This window comes from Montipora foliosa, chromosome 13, assembly GCF_036669935.1.
Source record: "Montipora foliosa isolate CH-2021 chromosome 13, ASM3666993v2, whole genome shotgun sequence".
NCBI lineage: Eukaryota > Metazoa > Cnidaria > Anthozoa > Scleractinia > Acroporidae > Montipora > Montipora foliosa.
This window is the reverse complement of record NC_090881.1, coordinates 32,800,779-32,818,416: the sequence shown is the minus strand read 5'-3', so window position 1 is coordinate 32,818,416 and position 17,638 is coordinate 32,800,779. Positions and strand designations below refer to the sequence as shown.

The 17,638-nt window shown below is 38.3% G+C and overlaps 3 protein-coding genes, 1 long non-coding RNA gene and 1 pseudogene across 5 annotated transcripts in view; 2 read left to right on the top strand and 3 right to left on the bottom strand.

Moving 5' to 3' along the window:
- LOC137983340 (FMR1-interacting protein NUFIP1-like) overlaps positions 1–8,709 on the top strand; it is a 200,645-nt gene extending 191,936 nt beyond the window's left edge. The window contains exons 1-9 of one of the 2 annotated variants that reach the window (XR_011118946.1): positions 1,763–2,267; positions 2,966–3,092; positions 3,514–3,579; positions 4,542–4,618; positions 5,229–5,320; positions 5,708–5,953; positions 6,237–6,437; positions 6,520–6,689; positions 7,531–8,709. Coding sequence is in view for 1 of the 2 variants with exons in the window: in XM_068830542.1 (XP_068686643.1) it covers positions 3,556–3,579; positions 4,542–4,618; positions 5,229–5,320; positions 5,708–5,769 (255 nt within the window). In the remaining variant the exon portion in view is untranslated. Of the gene's footprint in view, positions 1–1,762; positions 2,268–2,965; positions 3,093–3,513; positions 3,580–4,541; positions 4,619–5,228; positions 5,321–5,707; positions 5,954–6,236; positions 6,438–6,519; positions 6,690–7,530 lie in introns of those variants that run through there. The other variant, XM_068830542.1, reaches the window with a different exon arrangement.
- Positions 3–2,065, bottom strand: LOC137981912 (beta-1,3-galactosyltransferase 6-like; annotated as a pseudogene).
- Positions 8,710–10,494: 1,785 nt separating the features above from the next.
- On the bottom strand, positions 10,495–13,593 carry LOC137983338 (nuclear cap-binding protein subunit 2-like). Its single transcript, XM_068830540.1, has 4 exons — positions 13,513–13,593; positions 13,231–13,412; positions 12,220–12,358; positions 10,495–12,018 (listed from the first exon to the last, which is right to left on the bottom strand). The coding sequence occupies exons 1-4, from the start codon at positions 13,549–13,551 to the stop codon at positions 11,902–11,904; spliced, it is 477 nt and encodes a 158-aa protein (XP_068686641.1). The 5' UTR covers positions 13,552–13,593; the 3' UTR covers positions 10,495–11,901.
- A 124-nt stretch (positions 13,594–13,717) lies between these two features.
- LOC137983341 (uncharacterized) overlaps positions 13,718–17,638 on the bottom strand; it is an 8,465-nt gene continuing 4,544 nt past the window's right edge. Inside the window, exon 3 of the long non-coding RNA XR_011118947.1 lies at positions 13,718–13,772. This is a non-coding gene — a long non-coding RNA (uncharacterized lncRNA). The remainder of the gene's footprint in view (positions 13,773–17,638) is intronic.
- The window catches only part of LOC137983337 (uncharacterized), a 10,964-nt gene continuing 7,470 nt past the window's right edge, over positions 14,145–17,638 (top strand). Inside the window, exons 1-4 of the mRNA XM_068830539.1 lie at positions 14,145–14,744; positions 15,532–15,671; positions 16,938–17,032; positions 17,389–17,462. Coding sequence (XP_068686640.1) covers positions 14,434–14,744; positions 15,532–15,671; positions 16,938–17,032; positions 17,389–17,462 — 620 coding nt within the window. The 5' untranslated portion in view covers positions 14,145–14,433. The remainder of the gene's footprint in view (positions 14,745–15,531; positions 15,672–16,937; positions 17,033–17,388; positions 17,463–17,638) is intronic.

Sequence of the window (17,638 nt, the reverse complement as noted above, 5' to 3'; positions counted from 1 at the left end):
GTTTATGGGATTACCCCTACCCTCATACAACATTCTGTTGGTGGAAATGCCCAGTTGTAAATGAATGAATTGCGCAAACGAGTTTCTTCATGCAGAGTTTTCTGTTCTCTTGTAGCTGTCTGTGTTTTTGGTACATTTCACTGATGGACTGTTTGTGACTTACGATGTGAAGATTGTTGCAGCCTCGAGAGCGGTATTCAGTGTCAAACCTGAAATCATGAAGTCTATGTAACTTGGAGAGGAGCAAAGCCACGCTCCTGGAATGCAAAAGAAATTAAAAATCTGTTTAAGTTAATCTGCTCCACACAGCGTATCAATAGAAGCCAAATTTGGCATGTATTTTTTAAGCGCTACAGGGATGACGAGGAAAGTTAAAACAAAAATGGAGTTCTAGCATAGACCAAACCAAGGAGCTCTGGTTTCCACCGCTTCGTACCAACAACCAAGCTGTACTTTGCTCCTTCAACTGTACATAAATCTGCAAGTTCCACCTTGTAGTTTTTCCAGTTTCAATCCTATTTGGTGTGTCTGACCATAAAAGATCTCTTGTATTTCATTGCAGCGTTTGTGAAAAAATGGGGCATTTCTTAAAGTGAGCCCTCAAAGGTATGTCTCATGCTAAAAGGAATTCCCCATTTCCCATTTCCGACGTTGCTGCATGCCTCAGTTTCAAAGGCGAGTCCTGTGCTGCCACAAACTCAAATTGAAATGAGTTGTGTATTCTTATGCAGATCAAACTCATTTGCCTTTCAAATGGTTGAGCACAAAGACTCAATTGAAACGGAGACAAAGAGAACCTTGGGAACTGGCCCATTATTACACTCCTAACAACCTTCAGCACAGACAGTCCCATCAGTGGAAATATAAATTGATTCATTGGTTATCACTTACCAACTGATTACATATTTCAATGTTGAACTTTTGTAAGAGATCAGCATTTCGCGCAATGAAATTCACCAAATCACCTGAAAAGATATAACCACCACCTTGTGTCATATGGGCAAATAAACGATCACAAAGGTGCCAAGTCCATTTCAGCCCATGGCCCATGAAACTTACATGTGCATCACCACGAAAGAACCCCCAGTATAACTTTGTTCTTGAGAAATTCTTCTCAAGTTCAGAAAGGATCATGTCAAGGCGAACAAAAGTGTCGTCATGTCAAACCCTTCCTAAGATATGAGGAATTGATATTGTAATCAGCCAGTAAGAAGGATTGTAGGACTTTATTAAGTGAGTTCATAATAGGGGGAATCTTTGGCCACCTTGCCGCTGGAAGGAATAAAATATCTCCATAATTATGTTTGTTTTTCAAGATCCTCTCTGTCATTCTGAGGTAATTCCTTGGCACCAACTACAAATCTTGCTCCACTGAAGAGGTTGACTACTTTAAGATGGTGGAGAACCATGTTCCCGAATAGCATTCTGCGTCTTTTTTCCCTCTTGGTGAGGTCAAGACCCACAATAAACAGAAACGTGTCTCTACCGCCATGTGATAAATAATTCTTATTTTCTTCAAAGCAAACGATTTTTCAGCGAGATTGCAGTCCCCTTCTTGATGCAGAAAGAATAAAAACAAAACTTACTAGTTACGCATTTATAATCAGTAAAAGGCTTTCATTCCTTCGAAAAAAAGCTGTCTTTTGAACCCTCTGTGGCACGCATGAATATCCAAAATACTTCATTCAATATTGATGTTCAGGACACCCACTGCTGAGATTACTTGAGGTTTTACGTTCAACTTATTCCCAGGACGTGCGACGGAAGACCGACGATCAAACGACCCCTTCCGAAGAACACGAAAAAACCCGTAAAAAACCGAAGCCTTACGAAAACTTATCTGAGAGAAGCGCACGTGCTTGGCGCGAACTGCAGGGCTGGCGTCGTTGATGCAAATAATTTAAAGGGGTTGTTGTTTGACTCATTCGCCCAGCAATCCAGCTCAAGTGGTTGCTTGTAGTTAAAAGATGTCACAGCTACCACCTCCGAATTTGTTGTAAACTTACCTGTTAAATTTTATAACAACGGATTTGCCAGCATGGCCTGTGCAAGGAGCTTCACACATCGATTTTTGCAATTGCCACCGAGTACACATCTGGGTTTGCCGCCAAAGATTCCCCCTTCCCTATCCTTCCTCCCATTTCTTCGCAACTGAGACTGCCGAGCTGGAGAACATGAAAAATATAGCAAAACCACGTGGCAGATGCAATCCTTAAATCAGAGCTATTCACCATCACAACGTCGACCACAGGATACCAAATTTGCAGGTAATTGAGGTCCTTGGCAACACTCTATCTTGGATGCCAAAGCTTTTTCTCGTTGTTTTGAATTGAATTTGAATTGTTAAGCACGGACGGCAAGTGTGCTGAAGAATTCAAGGTGGAATCTAAGAATTATCAGCTTTTTCTTAGTTCATGTTATAATTATAACAAAGATATCTTGGATGTCACCTATTGTCATTAATGTACAAACCAGAGGCCTCATTGGCTGTCAAAACAAAGGGTCTTTTGCTCCTGTGGTTTGGCATATTTGAAATAAAAAAAAACAAGATTTGTAGTGAAATTTACATGTAAGAAAAATCATGCCATAGGAAGATATCTGTTTTTTTACAAAACATTGCGTCTATTATTCAATGTGCCAATTGCAAAACAAAAGACCCTTTGTTTCGTGAGCCAACGAGGGGACCTGGTACGTTGGCACATTTTTTTTACTGGACAATAGGTGACGTTCAATGGATATCGTCAGTATTCATGCACATGTCAAAAAAGTGTTGAACTCATGGCTGATGAGAAAACCATGGCAGGGTACGTGAGAATGCCAAATCTGAAGAGGAATATCACTGGCAACAGACTCGTGAAACAATGAAAATTCATCATGGGTATTAATTAGTGATAATTATCATCATTAATATTATTAATAAAAATCTCTAGATGAAAGATCTCTAGTCTTCACTTCTGACTTTTAGGCAAAAAAGTGAATAACAAGAAAATAACTCCAATCATTTATAAAAGAAAGTGTTCAGCTGTGATGCTTGCCAGAAGGAATTTAACCGCAAGGAAACATTGAATGCACATTTAGGATCTCATGTTGTGGTTTGTACTTGAGTATCAATTTTTTTCTCTCCAATATACCATTTTACAGGTGTAGCTAAGTTTACCTACCCTAAGAATGAAAGCAAGCTGCAAGGGCCCGGTTTTGCTACAAAAACCTTTATGTGCTTTTCTAATGTTAAGGTTGAGTAATTAGAATTACAACAACACAATTTATGTGATGAAATGCAGTGTGAGGCCTGTATCAATACAAGGTCAGCGGCAGCCGCATAGCCCATTTATAGGGCTACGTAGGTCAATGAGCAAGCAAACTGTAAAATGGACTGTTGGTTGTTTTAAAGATGGTTTTTTGGCAACCAGAATTTGTTGTCACCCTGACTGAATTGTTAAGGCCTGAAGCCCCTCGATTTTAAGTCCCCTAATTGACTGTGCAACAATATTATTATTATATTTTCCCTTTCAGTGATAGCTATGATGGATGTTTCTGTTCAAGGCTTCGAGAAAAATGTTGAAACTACATTGGATACAGGTGATATATCATGTATTTTGGTTAGTATTATCAGCCGAGGAGGGAAAGTGGTGTGAATTTTAGGATTAGTCGTAAAACCAACAGGGTGTGACTCAACATTCTCCCAATCCAAGTCCTCTTGAAAGAACTTCCACCCGGTAAGCGCTCGTGATCTTCTTCTGTGATAACTACAGTATCTACAACTGAGACGAATGTCGGAAACACACAAACACTGCAAACCTACTATTCGCTACCTGAACAGAGGTAGCATTAGGACGCAAGACTATAGTGAGGTGGATGAGGTTTAAGATCGCGTGGGTGGGGTGGGTCATGGTATGGGGGCGTAGGTGGGTCGTGGGTTGTGTTTGTTTGAAGATAAAAAAAGATATATATTAGCTACCTCAGTGCTCGGTCCAAATTTGTGTTAGATCTTAGGTCTTGTCTGTTTCGAGAATTTCCAGTCGTTGATTAAAAAAAGGGTTAGGTTAGGGTTAGGGTAGGGTTAGGGACCACGACCCACACCAATTACACACTCTCTAGTGAGCTAAATGAAACCTTACTAGGATAAAGTAAGTGATCCGACATGGTAATATTTTCCAGCTGAGACAGAGTCCAGAAAAAGGAGAAATCTTAATTTACGTGCTGGTAATTATTACCAGATACAGGCTAGCCTATCAGAAAGATGATGGGCAAGTTCATGAACATTGCACTTTAAGGCCTTGTCGACCAGTCGTGTCAATCCTCCTTTGGTTTTGCATCAATGGATATCAAAACATGTGATCTGATTGGCTCTACATTGATGTCTTCATTAGTAGTTTCGAGTTACACCTTTTCAAAGTGCACTCCAAGAATTCAAACTGCTGGTAAATCCTTCCATACTGATGATTTTACTGGTTCTTAGCAGTGAAAATGCTTTTGTTAAACTTAACGTGATTTGCACATGGACAATGATATTATAAAATATCTTGTTCAATTTCTTCCAGGTTCATGCTTCTGGAAAAATGAGAATAAAGCTGGATACTCCTGAGGAAATAGCGAAGTGGCGAGAAGAGAGGAAAAGGTTGTAAATTGCTTAATTGAAATTTTTTACTATCTAGTATTGTGTTGCTATTACATGTATCGTCTACTTGGATTATTACAGTGGGTAAAAGCACATTCTGCATTTGGTGCAAATGAATCAGATAAGTAATATTCAAAGTATGTCCTACATTACAATATACCTCAGTTGACCATATACATTGGTTTATCAATAAACCAGTTTGTGCCTGAAATAAAAAGTTAAATTATACAATAGGGAGACAGGCTTAATATCTGAATGGGCTACTCACTTGGATTATTCAACGCTTTAACCCATTTACAAGTAAAGCACCCTCAATCGGAGAGTATAATGTCTGGACGTGTTAACCAGAGTAAAATCTAGAAGTCTTACTGCCAAATTGGGAAGGGCTAAAGGGTTTTTGAGTTCACCTAGATGTTGTTAAGCGTTAAGAGAGTAAGGATCGCATACATGTAATGGGCAGAGCATTCACCTGACCCTCCGTTGTCGCCAGGATTCACAAGTCTCACCAGCTGGCTGCTTTACACAGTAGACGTACTGTCATAAAGTCCCAATGCAACATACCTTGAGTTGGCTAACAATTATTTCTTACAAGTGTTTTTTGTTCGTAAAGGAAGTATCCCACAGTAGCTAATGTTGAAAAGAAGAAGGAAGAGGAAGCTAAGAGGCACGCATGTGGACAAGTGTTGAAACCAAGAATTTCAGGTATGGTACTTGAAAATCCTGTATTTTCATGGGATGATTTTCACAACTACATGTACATGTAGGTTGATACAGTGAGCATTTGGCTTGCAGCAAAAGACATTGTTGGCCATTTTTACACTTAAGATTCATATTCCTCTACTAGGATACACTCGGAGTAACACAACTGTGTCTGTGAAATTTGTCCAGTATTGGAGGCACAATACTGATGCTTCGAGATCAATTTTCGTAGGGTTACATTACCCCATTCATAGTTGCATGAACACAAATGTTTTCCTCAAGTTTCCATTTTTAGAAAAATTTATATCAGTATCGGCTAATAACTCAATGAGTGAAAACTTGCAAGAAATAATCTAATTTGAATTTTTTTCTTGAATTTCATCTTCATAGATATCGCCGAGGTCAGCGAGGAGGCAGAACTTTCCAGCGGGTGGTCTCAATCGCTTCAATAACAGACACCATCACAGGAGAGGCCAAGAGGATTAAAAAGAAAAACTAGCAAATAAATCAAAAATAAGTGAATTATCTGTACAAGAAAATGGACAAGAAGAGAGCCAATCTCAAGAAACCAAAAGGCTACAAAATGGGGGAGACCCTCTTGCTATGTCCTTGCTGATTGTGATGAAGAGGAATCTGGTAATTGTTAAGTATTGTGACAGAGTGAGTGAATGACCAAAAGAGTCCTTGAGGAAGTGAGAAGAAAATTCAAAACCAGAAAATTCTAATCTGAACATGAAGTGTAGCATAGTTAAGGGACTGAAATTTAAATCCCATGGCTTTTGATTGCAGTATCTATCTAAACTCGTATACATCATGTATCTGCTGTGGTCATTTCTAAGTAGCTCAGATTTTAAAATTCCTGAGCAAGGCAAGGTCTTGGTTAAATTTTGTTTGATTTGGTTGTGTTTGTGCATTTTAGATACAGAGTATCAAACCAAGGAGAGGTTATCACCAAAAGGGAGATCACCTTCTTCCACTAGTAACCAGGTCTCATCAAAAGTGAATAGATTTTATTTCACGTGAAACTGATCTTCATAAAGGAATTTCCGAACGTACATCAGCACTGACTTCCCTGTGCTCAGCTTATGCAAGTGATCAGATGAATATGAAAAACAAACAGGTAATGTATCATTTCCCATTAATTTATATCTTACTGAAAAAAATTGTTGCAGTTTTGATTTAAAAATCATCTATACCAACAGAAATGAACAATAATCAAGAAACTAGTGGTGTTATAGACGAAGATCTCGCAGAAAAACCTGAAATCAGAAAGGAATTATTAGAAACTGTTCATGTATCAAGACAAAAGAAACATAATGCAAAGAGAAGATCAAGAAAATTCCAGAGGAGAAATAAAAAATCAAGCACCGAGGTTAGCAGTAAATTTCCAAAAAATTGTGAGAGCGTTAATTAAAGATAGCATGTTCTAATCCTGACGGAGGGGGACATTGGGAATTGTCCACACCGCATTTCCATGCCAAAATAATACTGAAATTGCGTTGAAAACCAGTTAAATACCGAAACCAAAACACCATCATCAATCCTTATTTTTTCCTTCCCCATGTTGCTCTGTGCACGTGGATTACATGTACCTTTGTCAGTACAGCAAACAATAATTTGTTAAAACGAATCGCACTTGCAAAGCGTGATCTCACACCAAGGAGGAAGGTTGCAGAGTTTTCAATATTCCCCCGGAGCAACCAGAAATCTGGTAATTCCTTGACGTAATTTCTACACTGAATACTGTGAACCAAAACATACGAGAACCGCTTTCCGTAGGGTTTGATCATACCACAATTCCAATCATTTCTGACTACAATTTCTGAAATATCATGCTAAAAAGTAACGGATACCACATTTCTGCAGACCCCAATGTCTCCCTCCTGACCATGTTCCTAATCCCAACCCATAAACTAATGCTAAAAAAAAATGACAGAGGGTTACACCTGACCAGAATAATAAAGTAATAGAGTTTGGAAATGTCAAGGGACCACATGGTATACAGCCTTTATTGGACATCATCTACAATGCTGCCTCTTGCCTAATACACTGAGATCAGAGCCACTTTAATCTTCCTTGAAAAACTTGGAAGAACTGACAGTTTTCTAGGAAGATTGAAAAGGACTCTGCTGAATGGGTGCTCTTCACCTAATGTCCAATTTTTTTTTTCTATCAAAGATCACTAATTCTGATTGTTTTTCATCTCTTTTAAGGTTGATTCCAAATCACTCGCAGTGAGGAAATCAACTCTTCTAGAAAAATTGTTGGCTCCAGAAATGCGCCATGAGAGGAATGTTATTCTTCAGTGTTTGCGATACATCATCAAAAAGAACTTTTTTGGAGTAGAACAATCTGAGTCGTCTCCAAGAGATATTGTGAACCACTGATTAAATATATGGATAATATAAATCCATGTGAAGAGTGAAAAGTATCACATAAAGAGTTCTTATCATTTGAGTAGTGAAAAGGATTGAAATGGCATTGACACCATGAACAAGAGCTTGTAAGAGAACCTCAAATTAAATCACTCCACTTATAATGGGTCATGCAGCAGCTCTCACAACTTACAATGTGATTGGCTTTCTACCCACACTGAATATGACAGGGTAATCAACAAACACAGTGACTGCTACCATACAATTAAACAGTCAGCTTATCAGAGCTGTAACACTACCCTGAACAGCAAGCACATTTTGCCATTTTCTCCTTAACAGTGCAACGCGCCTTACCATGGCTACCCAACAAACTTTCCCCTTAATTTGACAACGATGTGTAAATACGTCAACTCAACAGCCCACGCAACAGTGTTCAAGTTACAACTGAGCAAACTTTGCGAGGAGGCGTGACTGTCAATCAAATTTGCACACCCTGATTGGCATATAATTTTTAAAAAACTTCGTTAGGTGGCCACGGTAAGGCACATCGCACTGTAACTTCACTTTAAATTTGATGTAAAAGCAGGCAAAACTAGCAGTCATTGAGTCGTTGTTTTGTGACATGTCCAAGCAACGGAGTATCACCACCTTAACTTTGACAATGCTATAAACTATCTCAGTCAAAGCACAAAATTGGTGACACTGAAACCTTCATACTTGAGCTTTGTGTTGTTCCCCGGGCACTTATTACAGGTCATTATTTCAACTAAATACTAATTTAAAGCAACCAAAAACCTTCAATTTGGCTAACCTTAGGCCTAACCTCTGTTTGTAGGCCTAATGATGCCTAAATTTAGCATTACATGTACTAAAGAATTTGTAACAAGTGAGCTGTGAAAAGTGACCTTTACTTTAAACCTGTCATTGTTCCTCTACACTGTACCTTAAATGACTGACTAAGCAAAACCAAAGATGCTGCAAGCAGAGATGAATATTATTTTATTAAAGTATCAAGATACATTAGAAGAAATTTTTGCTATGAAATGTCCTGAGTCCTTTGTTTTGGAAGAAATTTATTTTGAGGCCATACATGTATTTGTTGTATGCCTTTTATCATAAAATTTAATGGTCAAAAATTTATACTCAGACATACTTGTCTTGTTACTTAAGAGGCTATGTCACGCAAAATGATGTCATTTCACTGCTCCCAAAATGCCCAAAAAGTAGAATGAAACATTGCAATAACCACTTAAAACCGTTGAACAACATAAAAGAAATACTGGTGCAACAAAAGGAAAGAGAAGAATGGATGGACACAAATGGACAAGATTGAAACGGATTGCTGTTGGGTAATCTTGAAAAAAGCTGGCCCAACGTTTTTAAAGTTTATGGCAAATTATTGCCTCCATAAAGGCAGTTTTTTTTTTATAAGAATCATCTACTTTGTGATGTAACAATGATTTTATCAGTTAAGGAATTCCACATAATTTACCTTTTCAGAATTTTAAACTCGTGATAGACGAAAGATGTCCCCAAAACACCCCAAAATAACGTGACAAAGCCCCTTTAAATTTTAATGAAAGTACCTAACATTGACTGATCTGTTATGTTCTTTGCAAAACCTTACCAAACTGGGGATTTTCCAAAATGGGCAAATTTGTAACAGTCAGTGAAAAAGGAATGCATTTGTTTTCTTGGAAATTGTAATGGTTATGATTAATAATTATTTGTAACAGGACTTTGTGTCGTCCAATTTGCTCTGTAATCATACTCGTGATTAAACAAATCAGACTCCCGCTACACGGTCATCCGATTTTGTTAATCACTCATATGATTACAGATTCAGTCCTATTACCATTACATTGTATATCAATCAATCAATCAATCCAACTTTGATCCAGGTTTATCCCCGTAAACGGGGGTGGCCGGATTTACCCCACTTTGTCAGCAATCTTTCTAACTCCCACTCTCCATTTCACTCGATTCATGGCGTCTTTTTTCTCCAAACCAACGCTCTTGCTCTCCTCCACATCTTCTTTGGTTGTCCTCGCTTCCTCTTGCCCTTCACTTCGAACTCCAACGCTTTTCTCAGAACATGCCCATCATCCCTCCTCAACAGATCCCCGTACCATCTCAATCCATTCGCCTTTGCATCTGAACTACTGTTTCCTTGAATCCCAACGTCTCCATCAGGTCCTCTGTCCTTTTTTCTCCAGTTTTGCACCACACATTGCTCTCACCATTGCTCTCTCAGTCCTTCTCAAAATTGCTATCTCATTTTCCCTCAGACACCATGTCTCACTCCCACATAAAATCGCCACTCTTACACAACTCCGATAAACTATTCATGTCACCTTCAGCGAGAACCTTTTTGCACTGTATAAATATTGTTCAGCCAAGTGCAAGGATCACTTCTCTCAATTTTCTCACTGGAAAACTGTTGCAACTTAGCAAATAAAATGGAATGCACTTTTGGAGTTATATTGACATGATTAATAATCTACATACCGGTAATTATAGAAACGTTAATCAAATTGGATGTTGCATTTAGATCATTTTCTCAAATCTGGCCCCTGCCTCTTACAGTTGTTAGGTTCTGCAATGTTCATTCCTGTGCAAAAACTGAAACCTTAATGTTGAAAAGAGGCCTCTTCCCATTTTTTGTCATGTTTTTTTCCTTCAACCGTGATATTTGGCTACTAGTTGAAACAGTTAGGGCATTTTTACAACCCCTTAATGTTATGATGCAGTATCAAAATGATTATTACAAAATGCCATAACCATCTTATATCAGTCAGCTGCAAATTCCAGGTTTTATTGACAAAAACAAAACTACATTCCATTACACAAAAATGTAATGTTTAAGAACAAAATTTCAAATCAAAACATTATTTACAGTTTACATAAACTTCATTATATAACTTCTGATAACAGTATTGACAGATACGCATTGTTGGTATGTTCAAAAAATCTGACTGTGTCTCATACAGTCTGTACCTCCAAATGGCTGACCTTAACAATAGAGATTTGTTCTTTTCGTACAATGTTCAATGATAAAACAAATTCACAACTTACTTACTGGAAAGCTGATAGCCTGCACAGCAGGTGGGTTTTTTTCCGAGCAAGCAAGTAATCAAATCCAAAGCCATGAAGGCATAATTTCTTCCCCACCCCAATGCCCGTGCAGCTTTGCTGCTGGATTGCATAATTGCTCGGACAGAACTGCCAGCTATGCAAGCTAGAAAGGTGACGCACCTTTGTGAGCTTGCTTTGCACCCTTAAGCCCTGTTTACGAGAAAGCTACATTTGTAGGGACTCTGTGATACATGTATCTACAAGTGCCATAGAAAGGGCAACTTGGCTAGTGCAGACAACTTTTTGCTATTTCCCAGACCCTGTGCCTTTTACAGTAGCTGAAAAGCACAATGAAAGTTGCCTTGAGTGTTGAAGGTGACCTGAGCTTTTAAATTTCACTTATAAACACTTGCCATCTTTGACCGTCCTACTAGGGGAACACCATCCCTCACCTTCTAGCATCCTCTCTTCTTGTAAACAAAGCACTACTTTCCTTCTAGGGGACCTTGTGCCTTGGACAAATAATATTCCTAACTAAACTTTCATAACAGGGCAGAATGCTCTTGTTTGAAGGAAGGTTAGCACTGCCGTCACTATGGCTTTCTTGGTCACATTTGACCTTGGATTGGTGGTAACCTTACTTCAGGCAATTCAGCCTAAGTTGGACGCTTACTTTTCTTTTGTTTAGATTTTTCTCAAACATAAGAGTTACTAAAAGCTCTTTAATTTAATTAAAGTTATACAAAGTAAAGTTAAATTTTGCGCATTTTAAGGTTTGTGTTTCCAAGTGCAAGATTTCAAAGTCTGAGTAGTGTATTTTTAAAACTGACCATTACTGAGTAAACCCTGGATTGTGTGGCATTACATCGGGTATGTTCCCCCAATAAATATGTAAGCAAACTGTTGTGACTAGTCACTTCGACCACAAATTTCAACGCTAACAAAACACGAGCTTTTAACTTACTGATTTAAAACTTTGAAATAATGTTTTCAATGTTGTGGATTTTAAAGGAGAAACTTTGCTGCATCTACAGTTTATGGACAACATGTTCTTGGCTATGAGCTATTCCCGCAGAGTTCTGTGATATGGAAATTTACCAGTGCTGTTCTTTTCAAAGTTCATAGTCTATTGTGTCACCGTTTTGAATAAGCCACAGGTGGACTGCTGATAACTCCCGGGCTGGTTTGCTGTGCTTTTTTACCATAACCTCCTCTGCCAGGGTCATAGTCAACTCTGTACTCATCTCTTACCTGAAAGGAGAATAGCATTGTTTGTAGCCTGTGTAGCAAAGGGTTTTTTTAGTCATCAATGGAGGGCGGTTCAAGAGTCAATGGGTTATGCATTGATGCATTGTATTGTAAAGCTTAAGATTTGAGACAAAAGAGATGATGATGATTATCATTACTATTATCATCATCATTACGGTATTTAAAGCTCCATGCAAGTTTTACCTGTCCTCCACTTCTGCCTCTTCCATATTGACGTCCCTCCTCAAAGCCTGCATCCCAGTCTGTACGGATAACCCGGTCATCTAATCTAGTCCCATTTATGTACCACACTGCATTCTGCGCATCTTCACGCGAGTAGTATCTACAATCGTAGCTTAGGTTGATAGTTTTTGAGAAGGCTTGGCACACAAGGACAGGTAAATACCACATGATGGAATACTGTACTACAAAATGTCCAAAAACCAATCTTTCAGGAAATCACAATAATTATTGTTAATTCTTTATGTGATCAGAATAATTTTGTTTTTGGCTTTTTATGGGGCAAGAAATGCTAGCCAGTTGTACTGGTGCTCCTTGGGTATTCTTTAACATCCTGATAGAGGGCAAATGGGGTAGGAAGCAAGGTTTCTCACGTAATCCATGATACCGGTATACAGTTTCCTGAGGCAGGAAGTAATCATTTGGCCTGTAGTTCCTAAAGAAAAATTTTTAACACCACAAAGGAAATGGACTGGTCTTCTAGTACTGGAGCACTAATTGAGGACACTGTAAAGTGAAATCAACAAATTATATATTAGTCCTTATTGCCCCCAATGGGGCACTCAAAGACCACTAGGAGAAGAGTGGAGAACCAACAAACTCAACCCACATATGACGCCAAGCCTGGGAATCGAACCTGAGCCAAATTGGTGGGAGGCGAGTGCTCTCACCACTACGCCAGCCCTGCACTGTAACCTAAGGAAAAAAGAGAACTCTCCAAAGACCAATGAAATAATAATAATAAATTAATATTTAAATCTATAGCGATGTTCATTTTTTTAAATAACTTATGTCAAATTTCTTGTGACACCCAAATTTACTAACCACCACACAAAGGACGTCGTTGTTCAAACAATCAAACAGCTGGTTGACTCATTGATAACAGCGGGGGCCAGAATGATGAACATCGCTTTTTATGAGAGATTCTTGTTTTATGAATGAAAGCCAAATCTCCATCGAATCAGCAAAGGATACTCCACAAAACAAAATCCACATGGAGTCTTCTTAACCTTATCAAGCCCCATGATAATCCTTTTCAGATCCCCTGCCCGCGAAAATAACTCGTGAATCTGTTCTTCAGTTGTATAAAATGACAAGTTGCCAACATACAGAGTTGAACTTGTTTCTAACTTCTTCTCCAGATCGACTCGAGAGCCCTAGAGAGAGCGGAAAGTAACGAAAAACCAACATTCATACCGTCAGTTGATTGAATCTGAAGTAGTGGGAAGCAAAAGACAAAAAGGAGAGCCATATTACTTTAAAATGTTGATCTCGATATGCACTTAGATCTGCCATCTTGATTACAAAGGAAGCACAATCAGTGCATCGTATACGACCGCATTGGCTCTTGAATTAGATACCGCTGATACCGAGCCGGGGAACAGTGTGAGAAAATCGGGGGAAGGGGGTAGGGGCGTTATTTATACACAGAATTGGCCATTTTCGAAAATACCATGATACTCTTTGTTTGTCCCTCCAAATTTTGCATACGCATTGTTTTCAGTTTCACTTGGTCCCTGGAGAAAACAAAAACATTACTTATGCAAAATTATTTTCGAAAGTGGCCTATAAATAATTTTGGCTACTCAGTTTTAAGCCTATCGAATTACACCTCCTCTCCTCCTAAATATTTTTTTTTAGCTTTAATAAATGTTTCAAAACAGCATTTTAACGAAATCAAAGCTTTTTAGTAATATAAATCTTAAGGAGGATTATAGCTGTATTTGTTTTTTTGTCTATGGGGTAGAATTAAAATTAGACAATTCTAAATATAATTGTCTATATCCAATTCTGCTTGAACGACCTTTTTTCCAATTTGACAAACACACTGAGCCGGTGGCAGTCTTTAAAATTTGTATTTTGATCGTATCTAATAAATAATGCAAAGCACAAACGCAAAATGTTATTTTCGATATCATTGTAGCAGGGCAAACACTTTTCAAAGCGAAAGCTTTTCACAAAAATCCTCATTTACTCTCCAAAAAACAGTAAAACGCAAGGAAAGTAATTTTTTTCTCCGGGAAAAGCCAGAGTTTTGCCGCGAAATTTTCGACCAATCACGACGCATAAATAACGTCATTTTCATGTGTAGGAAATGCCGGTAGACATCTGCAAACTTGGAAATCCGGTTATTGGTAGACAAGAGATTCCCTCGAACATTGTTTAATTTCCCTAAACATGTTTTATAGTCGTAGTAAGATGCTATCCAACGGATTTTATTCTGCACTGTGTATAACAACAGGAATTTTACTTTTATCGAAGCTCTGTTTGTCCGTTAATAGTGATGTCTCGGATGACGATTGTTTAGCAAGAGGACGAAATTGCAGTTGGTGTTTGAGCGATGGAAATTGTGGTTTTTGTGATAAGTGTGGCGATCATTGTCATAAATCAGGAGCCATTCATTCACTTGAGAACTGCACGAACTGTGCGTCTTGCATTCCAGGAACTCTTGCAGGATCAAAGAAAGGTTATGAATGTAGAGTCGAATGGTAAGAGAACTTAAATAAACCCAAATGTCTTTTAACTACTTCCTACAAAAAGATCTTTTTGTATTCGCTTCATTTAGCTTTACGTATTGGGGTAAATCTCTTATTTCGTCACATTGCTTTAGGGAGGACGCAACGTCGTTAAAATTATAGCATTTGGTATCGAAACATCATGGTCTTACTAACATGTTTGTCTTACAATGGCGTGATTTCATCTCAGTTCCTTTGCCACCTACCCTCGGCTGTCTGCATTGTAATATGAATGTGTTGTTGTTGTCCGAAGCTTCAAAGGACTTTTGGTTTTCACTTTGACATCTTTTTGGATATCACTAGCGAATTCATCGGCCTCATTATAGGAGTAGACTTCACAAACTAGTTACATTTCATGCGTTATCTTATTTATCTCACACCAATACATGTTTTTTTACCTATTGCATCATTCGTTGAGTTAGTTTCATAGTGATTTTTTTCCCCTGGTACTCGATGCTTATTTAAACCCTATTAATGTAGATTAATTTTAAAAAGGCATATGACCTTACTAACGAAGCAAATTAAAGAATAACAAACTATTATTACAGTTAAGAAATGAAGGTTGAAAGTGCCTCACTGTGCACCTGTTTTTTCTGTACTGCAATTATCCTTACCTGACCTAATTATAGGCTATGTATGTACTAAATGAGACTGTCTTCAATAATTTACTCTACTTATCGTGTGCAGATGAATCTTGAGAAAAACTGACCTGTCATAATCCATAGAAAATAGAGTAATAAAATGTTTCTATTTGTCCCAGGTATTATTATGAAAAATGTCCTGAAGTTGTCAGTGAGCAAAAGACTGTGTATGTTGAAATAGCCCTTTATCTCATCAATCTGCATTCTGTGGATCTCAAGGCTGGAACTTTTCATGCTGACTTCTATCTGTATTTTAAAGGTGTGTGTTGACATTTGTATTTTAATTAACTACCATACACCAGTGGCCTCAGGCTGCCATGCGGGAGATTTTGAGTTCAACTCCTGCCAGACCAACATTCAGGGTCTTAAAATAAATGAGAAAGTGTTACCTTTGTAATAACATCAGGTCTTATGGACTATAAACCATAGGCCCATCTCACAACTTTTCTTGTTAATTACATGTAACACTATGGGACGTTAAATTAAAGAACCCACAGATAGTTTGTGAAGAGTAGGGGGGAGACCCCCAGGGTTGTGGTCTGTCCTCCTTTCATATACATGTGTGGTTTGGATGGGTGAGTGAGATATGGACTGATAGCAGCTGCCAGAGGCACCTTTACAAGGTGACAGACATCCGATCTCACCTAAGAGAAAGAACTGTAAGCCACTATTAGACTTTGCGATATGTGCAGTACATAACTACCAGGGCAATGATAGTAATAATTATTAATAATTATTATAATTTATTACACTTGTTGCATAGGGATATTTAAACTGAAACTACTTAAAAATTCTTTTGTCTTTGTATTAATTACCCAACTGCCCTCATGGGCAACAAAAAGAATGCATATGAATTTAGCTGTACATTCTACCCATGCCCAGACATAGTCCTCAATTTTGACCACAAGTGTTATGTGACACTAGCACACAAATGGGGTCCATGGGCAGTTCTTAGGCGGCATGTCCACCTCAAGTTGTATGACTGCATGAAAACTCCCTGAGTTACTGACAGAACACTGACATCAATGGTTCCCATGGCTGACTTCTCTCAACACATCTGAAATCATAAGAGTTCCATAAAGTTACATTGAGTTTTAGTTTTTTGGCTTAGCCTCTTCCTGAAAACTTGCCAGTTGGTCAAGGTTTTTGTATTCAAAAACCGAAAGAAAATTCTCCAATAGTTATAAATATTTGACAGTTAAAATTCAAACACAAAAGCATGATTAATGTTGAGAAAAGAAGAGAAATTCTCACTAAAAACAAAGCCCATCCACCAACCCCCCTTCCTCAGGAGGCTGGGCCCTAGTTGACATTTACTTGAAAGTGTTCCCCAATCTACTACCCTGGGAAAAAAGAGAGGGGACTGGGATAAAACTTGTCCCTTTCTCTCTCACTTGTGCAAAGGGCCTGCTCAGAGGCACCGCAGGCCTCTGATGTTTTTTTAACATCTAGGTTATAATAAAAATATTGGTTTTTTTTTTTAAACAAACACTTAGCTCCCAAATGCTTTCCTGTGATTTTGTAGTACCTGAAGGGCAGACCATGTATACCAAACAGAAGTGTCATGATGGCCTTAAAGGTGCTTGTTTTGAATTGGTCAATGCTGCAGGTCAAGCAGAGGTGAATATGACAATGATTTCCTGTGAATACTTTTTGCTAGTCTTGTTTCAGCCAACCCAAGTCCTCTATGTTTAAGTTACAAACTTATTTGTGGTTGCTGCAATGCATTACATGTAGCCACTTTGTTGTCATATTTAATCATTAGACTAACAAAGCGTGCATGCTATAACTGTTTAGAACTGGGTTTGACTCCGACTGTACGATTTTGCTGTCTTGGTTTGAACAAATTGGTCAGTTTAAATGAAAATCCATCCATCAAAACAACGCAGATTGAAGCAAAATTTCCAGGCTCAGAGTCAGTGACGTGCCAAACTTGCCTGCCCATTCTTACCTCAAGCTGCAATCTTTTTCGGCAGGTATCCAGTCACGAAGGGAAATACTTCAGAGTAAAGTCAGCGTTCAATTTTGCGGCTGATCTGCAAGATTATCCGTAAGTGTTTTCTCGCAATTTTTTTTAATTCTAATTTTCCTCTTTCTTTCTTCTTTCGTTTCCGTATGAGAATTCTAATAATCCTCATTTTCTCCTGGATGCACAACTTTCCTATATGTTCCAATGGAAGCAGCTTGGCTTAGTTACTTTAAACGCAGAGATAGCCTTCCCAGATT

Coding starts and splice junctions, on each gene's coding strand:
- LOC137983338 (XM_068830540.1), bottom strand. CDS start 13,551: ATGGCAGATCTAAGTGCATATCGAGATCAACATTTTAAA. Junction 12,359..13,230: donor TGTGGATTTTGTTTTGTGGA/GTATCCTTTGCT, acceptor CTACGATTGTAG/ATACTACTCGCGTGAAGATG. Junction 12,019..12,219: donor GAGGCAGAAGTGGAGGACAG/GTAAAACTTGCA, acceptor TTCTCCTTTCAG/GTAAGAGATGAGTACAGAGT.